Source organism: Equus quagga, chromosome 12 (assembly GCF_021613505.1).
Source record: "Equus quagga isolate Etosha38 chromosome 12, UCLA_HA_Equagga_1.0, whole genome shotgun sequence".
Taxonomy (NCBI): Eukaryota; Metazoa; Chordata; class Mammalia; order Perissodactyla; family Equidae; genus Equus; species Equus quagga.
Genome location: NC_060278.1, coordinates 76,825,507 through 76,844,364, shown reverse-complemented (window position 1 = coordinate 76,844,364; position 18,858 = coordinate 76,825,507). Strand labels below are relative to the sequence as shown.

Below are 18,858 nucleotides of genomic sequence, written 5' to 3'. Positions count from 1 at the left end.
CCACAGAAGCAGAATATGCGAACCTGACCACTGGGCCATGGGGCCTGCCCCTGGCATGTCTTAAAGGGTCCCAGCCCAAGACTTCCCAAGGAGGAGGTTTCACTGGGACCCCCACTTCTCTGAGATGGTTGCATGCACCATCTGTGCTATAGACATTTGTTTCTAATGTGACTCAAGCTAGGAATTGAATTCATAATGTAAGTTCAATTCTTCCCTGCTGGGGGCATTCCGCTTGATTGAGAAGAAACATGCCCTTGATCTAAAAATAATTAGCCTTTGAATAGCCTTTTATTTCAATTGACTGGAGGCTTTTTATTGATTCTTATAGGGTTTATGTGGCTGAGAGAATGGGATTCTTCTCGTGTTGTCTTTCTTAGCCTCTTTCCCATGGGCATAAATCACCCTTTACTGTCAAACCCCTGTTCCTTATAGTTCAGCTAAATCAGGAGCCACAAACTGGTGACTTGCAGACTAAATTGAGCCTTTTATTTGTCTCTTGGTACATGTGAACATTTTTTGAATTTGAGTGTTTTAAACATGAAATACAATTCCAGTTGGCCACAGGTGTTGGCACTTCTCCATTGCCTTATACCAAACCTAATTCACAGATTTGTATTGTTTCTTGGGCCCAATAGATATTTGAATTTGAGATTCTGAGATTAATGTACATATATTAACTTGATTAATATATGAAGAGTCCTAAGAACAGTGCCTGCCCCACAAGAAGCACTCAGTAAATTGTAATTATTACCATCTTTATACATATTACCATCATTACTTTTATGGTTCTGTATTTCATTGGCATTTACTAGCAATATTTACTAGATTGGTTCTACCCCAAGAGATTTTTCTTTTTCCTTTTAAAGTAGGACTTTTTTCCTTATTCCAATTTTCCATTTGCTTATCCTTTCCTGTAGTGTCTGACTCTTTACAGAAATAATCTGATTAAATTAGACTGCACTTAATGCCAAACAGGAAAACAGCCAGCTGACCAAATAAACAGATCCTAAACTGAAGAGTTACGTAGGAGGAGTGAAAAGCCAGTGTCTTCCGAGCGTGACAGATGCAAATAAGAAAACCCAGTGAAGGCTGAGAAATAGAGCAAGCTAATTGCAGCTGGGTGAGAGTCCTTGCTGTTTTTCATGATCCTGTACTGTGTTAAGAGGGCAGCATGTCAGTAAAATCCTGTGCCATGGAACCCCTCCTTAGCATCACTTTTCAGTAAAAGATACTTCCCAATTATTTTGTGAAAGCAGCTTTGAAATCCCAGACATGCAAGGAAAATACTTCGGTTATTTGTTATTCTTCTCTCAACACACAGAATATTGGATTACTGAGATAGTCACAAATCCTGTTTTGACAGAGCGAGAGGCTGGCCTGGAATGGTAAGGATGGAGCCCTAGGTTAGGGGGAAAGAGTTTGCTGTTCAGATCTTGATTCTGCACTAAACCACGTGAGTGGTAGGCTTCAGTTTCTTTGTTTAAAGAATGATGGTTAATCGTGTTTTATTCACTCAAGGTTATGAAACAAGTCTCTCAGCTTCCTTAGCCCAGAGAACAGGTCTTCAAAGATCTAGACCATCTTTTGATATTTCAAGTAAAACAGTAACATTCAGTTTGACAAAGTGTCTCTGGACTATGATTAATTATTCTGGTAAAATCAAAATTGCTTTCGTCATTCACCATCATTTTTATTCCCGTCTATGATAGGCCGCATCTGAGTCTTCTACGGAAAGCACCTGACTAAAAATAGAAAGCTCGTAGGCCTTAAGAGCAGGCACCTATAAGGGGAGAATATTCCAGTGCTGACGCAACAATTTCAAGGCCTGGAACACACGCATTAGCTGGGATGAAGTGTCTTGTCAAGTAGCATAATTATTGCCATACACTGTAATAAAATTTACTTTTAGATGCTGAATGGCAGGGGTATGTATATAAGGCAGCAAGAGTCTGGATCCTGGGACATGGTGAACAATTTGTTCCATGTCAAGGTGACAGAATTTTTGAGAGAAATTATAAGGGTCGTGGGGGAAATGCTACAGTAACACTACATAACAAACACAAAACTTCACTGGCATAAAATAATAAATGTTTATTTAGCAGGGTTCAGCTGATCTGGGCTGCTTGTGGCTGATCTTAGCTGGGCTTCTTCATATATCTGTGGTTAGCTACAGGTCTGGTAGGTAACTCTACTGATCTTAGCGGGACTTGCTTACATCTCGGGTACCAGCCAGCTGCTGGTTGATCGTGGATGATTTGGGCTGTATTACTAGGATGATAAGGGTGACTCAGCTCTGTTCTGTGGGTTTCGTCCTCTACCAGACTAGTCCAGGCATGTTTCCATGACCATGGTAGAATAACAGGAATGAAAGCTGAAATGTACAAGTGCTTTTTCAAGCCTCTGCTTGGGCCATGTCTGCTACCATCCTATTGGCCAAAGTAAGTCACATGACCACCTCACATTCAAGAGGTAGAGAGTTAGACTCTACCTCTTTAATAAAAGGAACTTAAAGTCATAAGACAAAGGCTGTGGATACAGAAAGAGGTGAAGTAGCAGAATCATAATCCAGTCAGTCTACTGCAAAGGAGAATCAACTAGGTTCTGGTCCTAGTTTTGCTGTTAGCAAGCTGTATTCTTGAGAAAGCCACTTAACTTCTTCCGGTTGTGGGTTTATACTAAGTAAAGGGAAAAGGTTTGACTATATAGTTTCTAAAATCTCTTTCCAATACTAAGCCTAACATCCCTTTCAAAGATTTCTACAGTAATCTCCAGACGTCTGTAAGATGATTACAAAAGAAGTTTTGAAATATGTTTTAGGAGTCAGAGGACGTATAAATTATGGGTTAAGTTAGGAAATCGCAGCATTTCAAGAGAGGTGTATTGGGGCAAGGACAGCGAAGAAGGAATGGGGATGGAGCAAGGGAGAAAATCACAGGAATCTATGTTCTTTGCTGTATTGAGAGCAAATTTCCTCTACAGGCAGTTGCATGGATATATGGCTGTGTAGAGGGATTTATACATATGAGTTATGTTAGAATGCATTTGGCCTTTGACTTGAAATAAAATTTAAAATGCAAATGCATGTTAGGAACTGTGCTTGGTAAATCACATGATCTCTAGCTTTTGTCTTTCCTCTTTTATTGATTCAGTATTTGGATTTACTTAGCATTTGGTATTTGAATCTACTGCCTGCCTTGTCCTTGATCCCTCCATCTTTCCTTTCTGCAGACTTAGCAACCCTCGTCTGCCTTCACCCAACAGCCTCCAACAAACACTTTGCATCCAAACCTGAACGTTAGCCGACTCCAGAGGTCTCAAGAGGTGAAATTTAGAAAGAGAATACTTTTATGTAAATCTAGATCCTGAAATAACATTGAGGAGGGATACACAAAAGGAGCACTTTGTTGGGAGCCATTTGTCTAAAATGGTGCTATTCAAAAAATGGTCCTTAGACCAGCAATAGCAGCATCACCTGGGAGCTTGTTAGAAATGCAGGATCTCAGGCCTCATCCTGGATCTACTGAATAACAATCTGCATTTTAAGAAAATTGCCAGGTGCTTTGTATGTACATTCACTTTTTTTTTTTGAGGAAGATTAGCCCTGACCTAACATCCGCCACCAATCTTCCTCTTTTTCTTTTTTCTGAAGAAGATTGGCCCTGAGCTAACATCCATGCCCATCTTCCTCTACTTTATATGTGGCACACTGCCTCAGCATGGCTTGATAAGTAGTGTGTAGGTCCACACCCAGGATCCAAACCAGCAAACCCTGGGCTGCCAAAGCAGAGCATGTGAACTTAACCACTGCACCACCAGGCTGGCCCCTGTACATTCACTTTTGAGAAGCACTAATCTAAAGCTTGTCCATCTAGTCACTTTTAACATATAGCTGTCTTTTAAAAAAGTGTTCTCAACCACAGAATGTGAAGTCCCTCCATTTTAATTTGTGGCTAACTATAAAAGAAAGAAATTTGGTAATGATTTAATTTTTATATAGCAGATTCAAAGATAGATATATTTAAAACTAACATTCTCAATTGTTTGTATATATGTACTATATACCTTTAGGAAGAGTAAGGAAGAGGAAGTTACACCTAGGCAACTCTGTCTCACTGGTAATTGTCATCTATTATACATCCCATGGGGAGAAGGTTGAAAGCTTCTGCCCCAGGATGAGGATAACACCAAGGATATGGGAAGATTCTAAAAGACCCAATTTTTAAAGTCCCACGTCCTCCATAAAGTATTTCCTATATCACTTCAAGGCTACAATCCGCTCCCCATTTTCAACATCCACAGCACATCATGTCTGTAGCAGCCATTCAGCCCGACTGGTTCTTTTCCCCAGATGTATCACTTGTCACCCTGAAAGGGTTCTAAATTTGTCATTCTCCGCAGCACCAAACACAGGGCCTTGCACCAATCAAGGTGTTCAAAAGTATTATTTGTTAATAAATGCATCAAAATCAACAACAACCCGGAACATAGTCCAAAAAGAAAAATCGAACAAGCAGCATAATTGTGTTGCATTAACCAAATGAAACCCTAACGATGTAACTGGAAAGAGCAAAGACCACTTAGTAGACAGGGTTCCAGATGTTTTCAGCTGCAAATTCCTTTTTTTCCTCTCTCTTTAGAAATAAAGTTGCTCAAAATTAATAAATAAGCAAGCACAATATGCTAATTACTTAACATGCTTGATCTCATGCAAACCTTTTAGCAACAACTTTGGAAACTGGCATTATTATCACCATTTTATATATGAGACAGTTTAAATTCCAAGAGATTAAATAAGCTGCCCAAGGTCATATTTGGTAAAATGCAAGCACCCTGTGTGGAGAGAGAATCTTATCTATCCCAAAGGAAGTATCCACTTGTGTAGATCTATGGCAACAGTTTAATTTGTGGTCAACTTCCTCACCCTTTGCAACAAGCTCTATTACTAGTTGGTATTTGTTCAAAAGATGAAAATTAATTTTAATATCATTTTTTAAGCAAACATAATTACTTAGGCAAAATCTGCCAAAAATATAGGTGTGCACCATACTCTGGCCCTTGATTAAAAGCGTCAGGAACTTACAGCCATTGTGAATTAGCTGTATTCTTCCACATTAGTATGAACTATCCATTTATTTCTGTTTAGGTCTGGAGTATTTTCCGTTTTGACCTAGAAATGTACTGATCATCATTTTACTCATTTTCTTTAGATCTCTGTTACCATTGACAACCTTGAATTACAAGGTTGAACAAATGCTGTATTTCACTAGAGTGGTTGGTAATTTTGAACTTTGAGTTCATGTTCACTGCGGATTGTTTGTCTATAGGGGAGAGTCCAAACAGTCTGAATTTATTGTGCCTCTGCTGGGGTTCTATGGATTTTATCAATTTTTGAACAGTTTTTGCTTTGATTTATTGGCACTGGGTACCCATTCACAGGGGTAAATGTGGATTTGGAAACTGTACTCTCTCACAATGCTGATTTGGGTTTGTGATTCCCTGTTGCTGACATTTTTCACCCAATGGGTCCCCTGAATCACTAGCTTCCTTCCTTGCCTTGTCCCCAAGATTATGGACCCATTGAAAATGTGGAGACTCCTGACTATGCAGGGACTTCAGTTTCAGCCCTCCAACAGCCAAAATTCTCAGGCTGTCCCCTCCCATCCTCTCAGAACCCAAAACTCTGGCTCCCCAAGGTGGAGAATCTATTCCGCCACCCATGGCCTTTTGGCTTTGAGTTCCTTTGTTATTCCTGTGACTTAGGGATTTCCTTTTCTTGTATTAAAGCTCAGTTATAAATTTAAATAAATGTGTATTTCTGTTTTGTTCAGTTTTTATTCCCTATGTTTGGAGTAGAAGAAGGAATTTCCCACTCAGTCTGCCATTTTCACTCAAAGTCCCATTGCAATTTATTCTAAGGAAATTTAAAGGAAAACAAACAAAACCTGGAGTGGTTGGGATATATAATGTAGTCCCATATTCCCACATGCCATTTCCAACAATCATCTGGTAACCTGACCGACCTCAGTCTATAGTTTTTACATGATCCTGTTATTTCTGTTCTTGGTTGAAGTCAAAATTCATGAGATTATTCTAAAAATAAGATGAGACTTTGCAAGGTTGCTCAGGCTGGTTTTGAAATCACTCATCCTATGCATGTACTTTGTAATGCTTTTCCCATTGTTTTTAATAACTTCCTAGCTAATTGATGGTGTTGAGGTTAAAACACCATAGTCTCTGCAGAAATTATTCATAAAATTTTCCTGGTCACTCAGTCTCACATTCAGTATTTTGCATTTTTCTGTTTTGTATTTTTTTATGTATTAGGTTTGTTTTTATTTTAGAATGCTATTTTTGTGCTAAAAATAAGATAATCACATTACCATAAAAATGAGAAATAGAAAAATGAAAATATCATAATCCCAACACAGTTTATATTTTAGTATTTCCTTCCAAAGTAATTCCGTGTTCTTAGAAAATATTCTCATAGTTATAATCACAGTACATATACAACTGTATATGGACTTCATTTATCACAGTAACATAACTATTTTTCCCTATTTTCATAGTTAGTTATTGGCTTCATTACGTTTCTTTAAGTGGAAGTCTTACGTTTTAGTTTATAAAAACTCAAGTTTTATTGATGTTTTTGTTGTTTCTTTGCTTGTTTGTTAGTTTATTATTTCCCTAATCCTTAGCAGTAAATTTCAAAATATTTTGAGCAGGATAATTACAGTACCATATTACCATACCTACTTCCCAAAGGCTGGAGATATTTTTTAAACGGTTAAAAGATTGTGAGGAATTAAATGTTAAATATATACAGCAGATACTCCTAGAGAAAGAAAAACAAAAAAGAAATAATCAGAAATGTCTAATGAGAAAACGAAGTGAAATAAATGATCCTATGTGTGTATCAAAGCTGCACAGAGAATATTATTATTTCAAGTGAACTTTAGCAGAGTAATATAATTGTGCATCCTTAGTGAGATATATTCTGTGAAAAAAAGAGCCTCAAAAAACTCTTAAGCTTTTAATCTTAAGCTTAAATATTATGGTTATTAGGTCATAATATTGAAACTACTTTGCGTATATTGCAATATAAAGCAAATAAGTAAATATCTTATCAGAAAACAAAATATGCAAAATTAATTGCAAAACAAAAAAGACGTACAAATAGAAAATCAAAGCAGTTAAAAAATTCTATGCTGTTATATTTAAATTTGAAATATCAATATGTACTAACGAATTTTCAAAATACATGTCCTAACCGTCCATCAAGATGGCCTAAATGCAATGACAGTCAGTAGCACTGAGCACTTTTAGCGCCCAGAGCTTGGTTTATTAACACCTTCTCCACTAAAGCTCCTTGGAAAAGTGGCTCTTTCCAGGTCCGAGCCAGAGAAAGTACAAAAGGTGTCTGAACTATCTTGTTATACCTTGAAAAAGCAAGTAAGTGTTCAACAACTAATCGGAGCATGTCAAAAGGAACGAGGAGTCTGCCTGAAAGGGCTCCCACTGGACAAGCATGGGACAATTTAAGCTCAAAAAAGAATAATGGTGCAACTGACTTAAACAAAAGGGATAAATAAAAATAAAAATGTATTTTCCGTAGTTATTTTCAGAGGAAGAGAGAGAAGAAAAAGAAAACTCATTTGCCATCTTGTGAAATAATTATTGACCCAACTCCTTCCTCAGAATATTTGTAAGTAAAGAAAAAGAATTAAACACTTACCCTGCCTTGTTAGGAGGAACTCTAGCTCATCTCCAAGTGATCAGGGAAAGCTCTTCCTTACAAAAGAATACCAGCTAAATAAGAAAGACTTAGAAAATTACCATTTACCCCCAATGAGATAGGCAAGAATCATCAATTTCATGAAAGGATACTAAGAAAACTTTATGTGGATCCAGAGTTTCACCCCACAGAATAACTGCAAATTGCAAGAGGAAAACATTTGACAAATTGAGGTCTCGTATTTACCACTTTTAGCCAAGTGATCAAACTTAGAATCGCTAATACGACCACGTGACACTAGGCGCCCACTGAAAACGTTGCAGTATGAGATATAAAAGAATAGCTATTGACTATTCTTGTCCGCACAGATGTTTAACCTCTATCTAATCAAGCCTACAGGCTTAACTTCTAGTTTACGGGAAATTCAGGGTTTCCAGGACCAACTTAAATGACAACATAAGGAAACAATCAGACAAATTCAGAACGTGGGCATTCTATAAGAAAATTGAACAGAACTCTTCAAAAAACCCAAGTCATAAAAAAATGTAAAGCAATAAATAGTTCAAGTGGGAAAAAGGAGAAAGACATAACAGTCAAATGCAATACATGAACTTTGGTGGAATTCTGGTCAAAAAAGATAAGCCAGAGAAATTTGGGAGGGGAAATTTGAACATGGATAGATGTTAGCTAACATCAAGGAATTATTCTTAATTTCCTTAAAATGATTACGATATTGCCACTATGTAAAAAATGTCCTTGTTTTTAGGAGATGTGTGGTGCAGTATGTATGGTGAAGTGTCGTGATGTCTGAAATTTATTTTCAGTTAATTCCCCAAAACAGGATAGTGATAGACAATGATAGTGCACATGTGGCGTAATATTAAAATTAGTTAGCATTGTTTCCAAGGTTTTTGTTGCTGTTGTTGTTGCTGCTATTTTGTTTTGCTTTGGTTTGGTTTGCCTCTACAAACAATGCTGCAGTAAGTATGGTAACGCTTCCATCCTCATGTGTTGGTGCTTTTATTTCTCTGGGCCAGATTCCCAAATGTAAAGTGCTGGGTCAAAAGCTATGTACATGTTCTTTCTTACAGATATTATCAGATTATTGCCTTATGTTTGAAAATGTCAGTTTCCCACCAGATGTTATTGCTCCTTTAAAAATATTATTTTTACCAATGTAACGTCCCTTAAAAAGGGGTTGTGCAATTGCATGTTCCTGATTGTTAATAAGAGTGAGCATCTTCTCATATATATATTGGATATTTGCATTTCTTCTCCTATGAACTGCTTTATTTTTGCCCATTTTTTCACGAAAAAAGATTATTTTCATTTAGATAAACATGCCTATGAGTTTTCCTTTGTAGCTTATGGTTTTTCTGTCTTGCGTAAGAAGGTCTCTCTACCCCCTGATTATATAATTATTCACCTGGGTTTTCTCCTAAGATTTTTATTGCTTTGTGTTTTATATTAAAGTCTTTAATACACTTCCTTAGGCAAAATTACTTGAGATGGACCTGCGGTCAAATTGTGAAAATCTTCCTAAATATCTGTCCGTGCATACTTTGTAGCAACTTTGTTTTGTTTTGGCAGTTCTGTCTTTGTTATCCCACTGTAGCTTATTAGTCTCTGATTTCAATTTGTTTCCTTAGAAAATTGGTTCTCATTATCTCTCTTTAATGACTCAGCAACCTGGCTTATTTTCTATTTATGTCATATTTACATTATACTGAGGTGGGCTTTTTTTTCTATTTGTAAACTAACCTTCATGAGTAATTTTGCTTTCTCTCTGGTCTTCACTTACATTTATGCATCTAAACACCTTGCTTAACTAAATCAACGCCCTGATTTATTTCTTAAGGCAGTTGAAAAAAATGTCAGAGGCAGGATAGCATCCCAAGAGCAAAACTCTTTGACAATATTGTCAGGCAGGGCTAACACATTTGAACTTGATGGTATTGCCTTTGCCTGCTTATCAATCCAGAATTCACAGAAGCAATGAGGGGGCAACATGTTTTGGAAATCAAGGTAACTAAGAAATTTAGAAATTGAGTCTGGCTAGTCAAATTCGAGAACTCAGCCTATAATAAAGCAAACTCTGGTAATGCTCTTATTTATTTATTTATTTTTTATTTTTTTAAAGATTGGCACCTGAGCTAACAACTGTTGCCGATTTTTTTTTTTTCTGCTTTATCTTCCCAAACCCCCCACACATAGTTGTATATCTTAGTTGCAGGTCCTTCTAGTTGTGGGATGTGGGACGCTGCCTCAACGTGGTCTGACGAGCAGTGCCATGTCCACGCCCAGGATCCGAACCCTGGGCTGCCGCAGCAGAGCGCATGAACTTAACCACTGAGCCAGGGAGCCAGCCCCACTCTTATTTATTAATATCTGAGGATAATGTAACAATTTGCCTTAAAATCAGAGGTTAAATTTGACCATGTTCCCCCCCTCTTTTTTGCCCATTTTCTAAAAATAGATCTTATAAACTTAAGATGAAACAAGTTCATGTTTGCTAATATAGAAAAGCTCCAAGGCATATCATACAAAATCAGATTTCTCATGAAAATCTATCTGTGCTTTGATGATGTTTCCCCAAGAATGTGTTTTGAGGCCATAGCGATAAAAAGATGGGGTCAACTGAATTAAATTATGAGTGCTTCGTGGGCCAGGCCATATATGATATTCCTTTGTATCAGTTAGTTATTGCACAATACTGCCGCCTAACAAACAACCACAAAACTCAGTGGCATAAAACAATAAGCATTTACGAAGCTCATGAGTCTATGAACCAGGCAGGCTATTCTCTTCTGGGCCATGCTCAGCTGATCTCAGTAGACTTGCTCAAGCCTGTGTTGCATTGGTGGGTCAGCTAGCACAGGCTGGTTAATAACAGCTTCACTTTCATGTCTGATAGTCAGTTGAAGTGATGGAAAGAGGTATAACTGGGCCATGTATCTCCTCCTCCAGCAGGTCAGCCTGGGGTTCTTCCCAGATGCCCGTGTAAGCTTCCAGCCATGATAGCAGAAGCACACAAGACCTTTTGAGGTCAGGCTCAGAACTGAATACTGTCACTAGGGTCCATTCTACTGGACGAAGCAAACCACAAGGCCTCCCCAGATTCAACATGATGAAGAGTACACTCCACCCTTTGATAGGAGGAACTGCAAAGACCATGACTACAAGGAGGGGCAAGGAACTGCTGTCCCTTGTGCCATCAATCTACCATTGCCTCAGAGCCTGCCACTTGAGTTGCACAGAGTAGAAACTCAACACAAGTTTAAGTACATGATCCAGAATGTGGCAGTTAGATGGATGACACTGGCCCCCAGCAGAGGGATGATCAAGAGCAAGCCTTAGTGTTCAGTGGAGAACCACCTGAAGCTCAGGACTGTGGAAGGGAAAATCAGGCAGGATCCAAACTGAAATTCCACAATTGGACTCAATCTCTAGAATCCTCTGGTCTAAGCCAGATTTAGATCTGCTAGGAGAGAAGTTAGAAACTCTCCACAAGCCCAATAAGATTCATGAGTGTGGTTCAAATTGATTGCCAACAATAAAAAATCAGGAGATCTTACATGAAAACTTGAATTTCTGACTTCTCTTGAAAAACAAGAGTCTGGCAAGCATCAGCTAGAGCTGAGTTTCTGGCACCCGCTTTAGATGGAGCCTGTCCTCCCCACCACTCCTGCTTCCTTGCACACAGCCTCCTCCTCTTATTTTCGTGACTTGCCTGGTCCCCCTGAACATGTGAGTTTGCGACCCTTGGGCTGGAATAGCTCTAGACTCCTGATGGATGGGGCTTTTGGGGAACAGAGCCAGATTGCCCCACATACTTTCTATATTTTCTTACAATGAGTAAGTGTTCCATTTATAAGAAGTAAATAAATATAAGAAGAAAAAAAATAGAAGCTCTAATTTGAAATTCAGTAATAAAAGCAATTTCGTAATTCATTAATAACTGAAAGACTTTTTAAAAGACTGAAATATGGAATTTAATATAATTTATTTTATTTAATAAATTAAATTATTTTAATTTATTAAAATAGTTTAGAATACAATAAAATGTACCACTAACCCATGATAAAGAGTCCACTAAAGTTATAATTTAGCCACAACTGGGCCAATTATTAAAAATTATTTAATATAATTATTAAAATTAAATTATTAGTATTGTAATATTATGATGTATAATAAGGAATATATATTTGATCTTCATCCCAATTCCTGGCACAGAGCTCCTAAAATCCTTGGAATTTCCTAAGTGTTAATAAGAGCAACAAAGGTGTCTTTTGTTATGTTAATGGTGTGACTTTTCAAAAGCCCCTAGGTAACCTAAGGCTGGGGGCAGGTGGCCAGGGAAGTGAACCTTGTGATTAGAAAGTTGGAACTTTCAGTCCCAACCCCCTGACCCCCAGGGGAAGGAAGAGGGGCTAGAGGTTGAGTTCAGTCGCCAATGGCCAGTGATTTAATCATGCCTATATAATGAAGCCTCCATAAAACCCAAAAGGACAGAGATTGGAGAGCTTCCGGGTTGGTGAACACATGGAGATTTGGGGAGAGTGGCTTGCTCAGAGAGGGCTCGTAAGCTCTGCACCTTTTCCCACACCTTGCCCTATGCTTGCCCTTCTATTTGGCTGTTCCTGAATTATATTCTTTTATAATAAACCAGTAAGATAGTAAGTAAAATGTTTGAGTTCTGTGAGCCACTCTAGCAAATTAATTGAACCCAATGAGAGGATTGTTGGAACCTCCAATCTATAGCTAATCTGTCAGGAGCACAGATAACAACCTGGACCTGTGATTGGCATCTGAAGTGAGGTGGGGGTGGGGAACTGAGCCCTTAACCTGTGGGATCCGATGCTATTTCCAGGCAAGTAGTGTCAGAATTGAGTTCAGTTGTACAACACACAGCTGGTGTTGTAGAGAATTGCTTGATTTTGTGGGGGAAAAAACCCACACATCAGCATTGGGTGCAGAATCATAATTATTAAAATTAGATTATTAAAAGTTATTAGAAAATGTTAGCTTAAGTACTTGGCATTTTCTCACATTTCAGATTTTCCTTTTTTTAATACACAAATTTTAAAAAGAAACAGCACTATCAAGCAGCATGAGGTCTTGTCCACTAACGACCTGAGAGAAATTGACTGCTAGGTCACATGCAATATATCTCTAGCTGAAGGTCCCCCATTCTAACCTAAATGAAGACAGCATTCTGCTGTTTCCTAAACACAGGGACTCTTGCTTTTCTCCCTTTCCCTACATTCCTTGGAAATGGAATTTTAACTGCATGTGTTGCTGAATTACAATTGAGATGAATTGATGACGAGACCTGAATGGTAGTAAATGGAAACTGTCAAACGGGCTGAGACTTCACTCATGCAAGAGAGTATGACAGTGTAAGAGCCCATCTCCTCCTAAATTGTTCAAACACCTGGGAAGGAATTAGCCATTGTCTTCCTGTCTTTGATGCTCTAGTGGTTCTTTTGTCCCGACACTGAGGGTGGGGCTGTGTGTGAAGGTGCCTTTGCTCCATTGCAGCAGTGTGAATCTCAGGGCCCCCGGGGTGCTCCTCTCAGAACATTTCCTCCTTGGCTTATTAGAATTCATATGCCAGCACACATATTCATAAATAGCCCACATTTTGTATTTGAGGAGAATAGGTGACTTTCAATACTCAAGCCAAGGTATTTTTATCAGGTGCTTTTTGATGTGGAAAAAAATAAAAGGTCATTCAAACAGACGCAGAATCTATTATCTGAGACTCTTGGGGCCTGTTTTTCAGAATTCATAATTTTTCTGATTTTTAAAAAGGTAATATGATGCATATACTATGAGCATAATATCCCAGGGGGGCCTGGGTCACCCTCATGATCAGATAAATTAATATGTCAACAGCGCCATGCATGGATATTGACATGAGGTAGGATAAATGAGGATGATGAATAGCCTTATATCAGTTAATGTCAATGAGTTTGCCACAAATTTACAAAAACCTTCTGGATTTCAGAACTTTGGGAATTTTAGAATTGCAGATACGGGATTATGGATCTATATTAGATAACTAAGCCTTGGCAATTTCTCTGGCATAGAAGCAGAAGTGAAAAGGAGTTGAACAAAAGAGGGTGTTCTCAAGCTACCGGCACTGTCCAGAATGTAAGTGAGGAAAGGGAATCAAGAAACCAAGGGGCCGATGCCCTAAGGACTGTCCACACCCTAGACTGTCCCAGGGCCAGGGCAAGCACCAGAGACTGCACTGAAGCTGCAGATAGAGGACATACAGCCAGGATCAAGACAAAAAGTAGAACTGGGATCTCAGAGTAGAACCAGGACAGAAGATAATCAGGGTGTCCAAAGTGGACCAGCTGCATCGGCATTACCGGGGAGGCTCTGAGAAATGCAGGACCTGGGAGCCCAGATCTGAATCAGAACCAAAGTCAAGATTCCAGATGATTTGTAAAAGATATCCCTGAAAGATTTTAAGGACATATCTTAAGAAAAGCTGCCTGAAGGCTACTAGAAGGAGAAAAAGCACATAGTCTCACACGCTGTTTCTCAGATTATGCTCCCTCCTTACCATTCAATAAGCAAAGAGAATTTTATTTAAAATTCTAGGTTTCCATGGGGCTCTGCACAGCTCAGCTTCCCAGCTGGCAGCACCCACCGCTGTCCTGCCCCTCACTCTCATTCTATCAAAGACTCCAGCTTTTACTTGTTTTCTGATTAGGGCCACCAGGTAAGTCTGCATTTGAAGAAAGGGTTCTGTGATTTTTAAAAGTCTGAAAATTCTCCAGAGCATTACCTTTAAATAAAAATTAAAGATAAATTAAAAGACAGTTTATAGGTAGCTAAAACAGTTTACGAGGCAAATAAAAATTAGAATGAAGAAAGGAATCAAAATAAAGAAGTGACGATGTCAAAATAGAAGTTCAAGTTGGTTCCATGAGTATGTTCGGTTGGTAAAAATGCATGGAGCTCCTCTTCAGAAATGTTGCTTCCCAGCCTTTGGATGAGGCTTCACTTCCTGAAGCCCACACCTTGATCCTCTGTCTACTCCAGACAGCTTCTTCGCTCTCCCCAGTCTGATGCAGGGCTGACCTTGGCACTCCCAGCTACAGTACCTTCCAATCTCTACACTTAAGAACTTCAGATCATTGCATACTACTCCTGTAAATTTTTCCAAAGACTTACCTCTGTGTATGTGTTTGTGTTTGTGTGTGTATTTATTTATATTATTGCAGATTGTTTGCCCTATTATGCCACACAGGACCTGAACTTGACTTTCAGCTATGGACAAATGACGGGTCCAACTAAACTCTGTTTTACATCTTCTCTATAGGTTACCAGTAGATGATATGGAAATTAATTTATTCCACCCCTGTCTTTGTACGTCTCTTTCAAGGTAGTACTACACGAGTGGTTATATAACCTAAATGACATGAAATCATCCTCCTCTCTTGATGTCTTCCAGCTGCAGGTGGAGCTGGAGCAAGAGTACCAAGACAAGTTCAAAAGACTACCCCTGGAGATTTTGGAGTTCGTGCAGGAAGCCATGAAAGGGAAAATCAGTGAAGACAGCAATCACAGTTCTGCCCCTCCCTCTCTGGCCTCAGACCCTGGCAAACTGAACCACAGACCTCCCTCCAGTGAGGAGCTGGAAGGAGACAACCCAGGAAAAGAGTTTGATACCCCGCTGTGATTGCTCCTGCCAGGCTGTCAGAACATGCATGGCCATTCAAGCTCCATCGGACTCTCTCTTCTTCAAAAATCACTGCCCAGGAGCATCTTCCTGAGAAGCATCCCTTAGCCTAAAATCCACACCAAAGGGAGAGGTCCAGACGGATCCATGCAGACATCCCCATGCCTAGGTTCCATGTGTTATGTGGAAACTACTGCAGGTCCACTAGTGGAGAGTGCATGTATGTGAGATTTTTGTTTTCTTTCCAATAGTAAATTCAAAGCAGGCCACTTCCAGGCTCCATGGAACATTTAATGAAGGACAGTGTCTTCTTTGAAGAGAATCAAGCTCATGTTTTTATTTGAAGCTCTGGTGTAAAGTATTTCAAAGTAATAGAAATAGTTTGAGAAATGCATAGCACTATTTAACACTATTGAACAGCCAACTCTGAGCATTTTTTTTCCCCAACTGCCCCTCAACTACCATATCTTCAAGTTAACGTGCATATTAAATTGTTTCATCCTTTGCTTTGCAAGCACTGGTGGCTTGCAGTTTGCTAATTTATTTATCATAGAGGCATCAATGTACTTGTTGCTGACATGGCTTTATTAGATACCGTAGTGATCCAAATAAGCTGGTTTTCTATTCTGAAAAAGTCACTTGATTGCATCCTTGCCCAGTGAAGCTATCCCCAGACTTGGCAATATGGCTTGAACATTGGCTGCATGAGCAAGTTGGCCGCACACTTCCAGGCAGTGTGCTGTCCAAGTTGACTATTTGCACTCAAATCTGGGTATTCATCGGCTGTTGACCTGAAGTGATTAAATAACAACAAAGAGTCTGTTCAGTTGAATAAAAATACTTGAGCTGATGTATGTTGAGCAGAGATTCAGTCAGTGACCAGGTTCCAGTGGTTATTTTGCTCTCTGACATTTTTTTTATTGTTCATTTATTTTTAATATAGAGATAAACATTGAATATTTATCTAGAGAATACACAGACCCACATATAAATGATATATATTATCTCCATGTATATATGTACACACTCAACCATTTAAGTACACACACATACACCACATACACACATACCGCATACACACACACATATGCACATTCATACAAATGTAGATGTGTGTATATTAATTGGCAGTGACCCAAACCTCTTCCACGAGATTTAAAACCAAATTCAGGAATAAATGGATAGAGAAGAAAGTGGCCAAACATCCAGATTATGTGGATATTAAATTATATCGAAATTCTAAGAAACAATTGATGGAGCCGTTGATGCAAGTTAAAGTAGATTTAGAATTTAGAATGTAAATTTGATATATATTTTGCAGGATCAAAAACTGGATTATAAGTATCAGATTTTAAGCTTGTTTTAATGGTCAGAATATATAAAAATGTATAGGACAGCAATATGGAAATTTATTAGTATCTTCCACAATTTTTAAGTCTGACAGATATCAATTTTATTCTAAAATAAAAAATCTTTCATTATGTATTTACTATGTACATTTAATTCACTTTACTGTGTCTTTTTGTTAAGTTCCTATGTCAAGTGGCATAAGAGAAGCAAATTATATCCTGGTAAAAATGATCAAAAACGTTATTGAAAAATCTTAAGTAAGAGAGAATAATTATATAGAGGAAAATATAAGTTAGAGAGTAACACAAAGAATATTGAAGTTAAGCCCTAAAGCAAGATGCTTATAGCTTTATTTTATTTTAAAATAAACCTGTCTGATTGTAGCTTAGCAAAACATGTTAAAATACAAAACCAGTTGTGCCCTGAAAATTGTGTTTCAAGAATTTAATATTTTTATGGAAATTATTTAACTTTAAGCAATAACTAGGGATCACAATGAAGTTTTAATCAAAACGAAAGCTTAGAAAAAGGGTTTGATTAAAAAAACACATCTAGCGAGACACAAGGGGAAAAATCCCATCCTCTTTGGAGATGATTATATTTTGATCTGAAGGATTTGGGGTGTTAATTAGACACTTAATAGAACTTAACTTCCACTGAAAGAGAAATCTTTTGTAAATCATTCTACTTTTGCACTTTGAAAGAAAGGCATTACTCATAAGAAAGCAAGAATGGTCAAAATCGAATGCTGCATTTTTATAAACAAAATTAGAGACAGTCTAAAATTGCAGAAGAATGAACTAATAATAGCATTCATAACCAAACACAAAGGTGATGATTATAGAACATTGTATCACATTTTAGTATAGAGACAGACTAAGGTTGAATAACCTTGACGTACACAAAACTGTTTTGGTAGTTGGATTTCATTATCTTAGTGACTCTCGTCATTTTACAATACGTTTGTATTTGGCCATTTACTGTAATCACATTTTTATATCTGTACAATGACACTTTTTGCAGTTGTGGGGTAGTGTATAACACTGTCCATCTTGCATCATTGAAACTACTACAGTGATACTATCATTTAATAACATTAATATTACTTGAAATAGACTAAGATAAAGAAAAAGGGTCTATATGATGTGCAGTTTTGTGCCTTTATGTATTTGCCTTGTTCTTTGTTGAATGTGTGAAATTCTGTACTGTGGTTTTGCCTATAACAGAGAGTAGAGCTGTGTATTCAATTAGACCGTGCCCTCTGATACCTATACACTACTGAGAACTGCGTGGTTTTGGCCGTGTAAACCAATTTCCAAAGTTCTAATGACATGCCATGTGTTTTTGGTTTTTAACATTTCATTTTAACATTTCAATATTGCCATCCATTAATTACTACTCCTGTAATAGATAAGCAGTCATTAAATAATTTCAAAAGAAAGGGCCATTGCTTGCATTACTTTGAAGTTAATGTTGCGCTTGTGCACTGTATAAATATTGTTTGTGATGGATTGGACATTGTGACTTTCACCTTTTCAGAAGAAAAACAAAGATAGGACAAAGTATTTGAAGCTCTTAAAATGTACATATTTTGGTTCTTCTATCTCAAATTATTTAAAATGCATAGTTCACATTTTTGTAATAATTCTATGCAATTTTGTGGCATGATGTTTCTTCCACTTGTAATTTTATGTGCTTTCATCACAAATCCAAAGGAAACAATAAAAATTTCTTAACACAACCCAACTGTTATTTCTTGCTGTCAGGGCCAACCTTCTTTTGACGGGCAAGATGGTGGGAGAGGGCATAATGCCAGTCTTTAAGGACATAATGCCCACCCTGATGGAGCACATCTGTCCTTGTGCAGGAAATTGGGGTGTCGCAATGCTTGTGCCAAAGGGCACAGTTGTCATTACTCTGTCATTCACTTACCCCCATCCAGGAGTGGCATTGTACTTGCCCATTACTTCCGTGTTCAAGATCCTCCATTCCTTTCTCCCTTCCTCCCTTCCTTCCTTGACCAAAGCTAAGAAAGGCAAAACAGTCAAAGCTTTTTTGACAAATAGTGGAAGTGACA

General features: G+C 38.0%; 1 protein-coding gene across 1 annotated transcript in view; it reads left to right on the top strand.

Annotated features, from left to right (window-relative positions):
• Nucleotides 1-18,512, top strand: part of PLCB1 (phospholipase C beta 1) — a 666,959-nt gene extending 648,447 nt beyond the window's left edge. The window contains exon 32 of the mRNA XM_046679966.1: nucleotides 15,204-18,512. Within this exon, the coding sequence (XP_046535922.1) occupies nucleotides 15,204-15,431 (228 nt within the window). The 3' untranslated portion in view covers nucleotides 15,432-18,512. The remainder of the gene's footprint in view (nucleotides 1-15,203) is intronic.
• The last annotated feature ends 346 nt before the right edge of the window (nucleotides 18,513-18,858 follow it).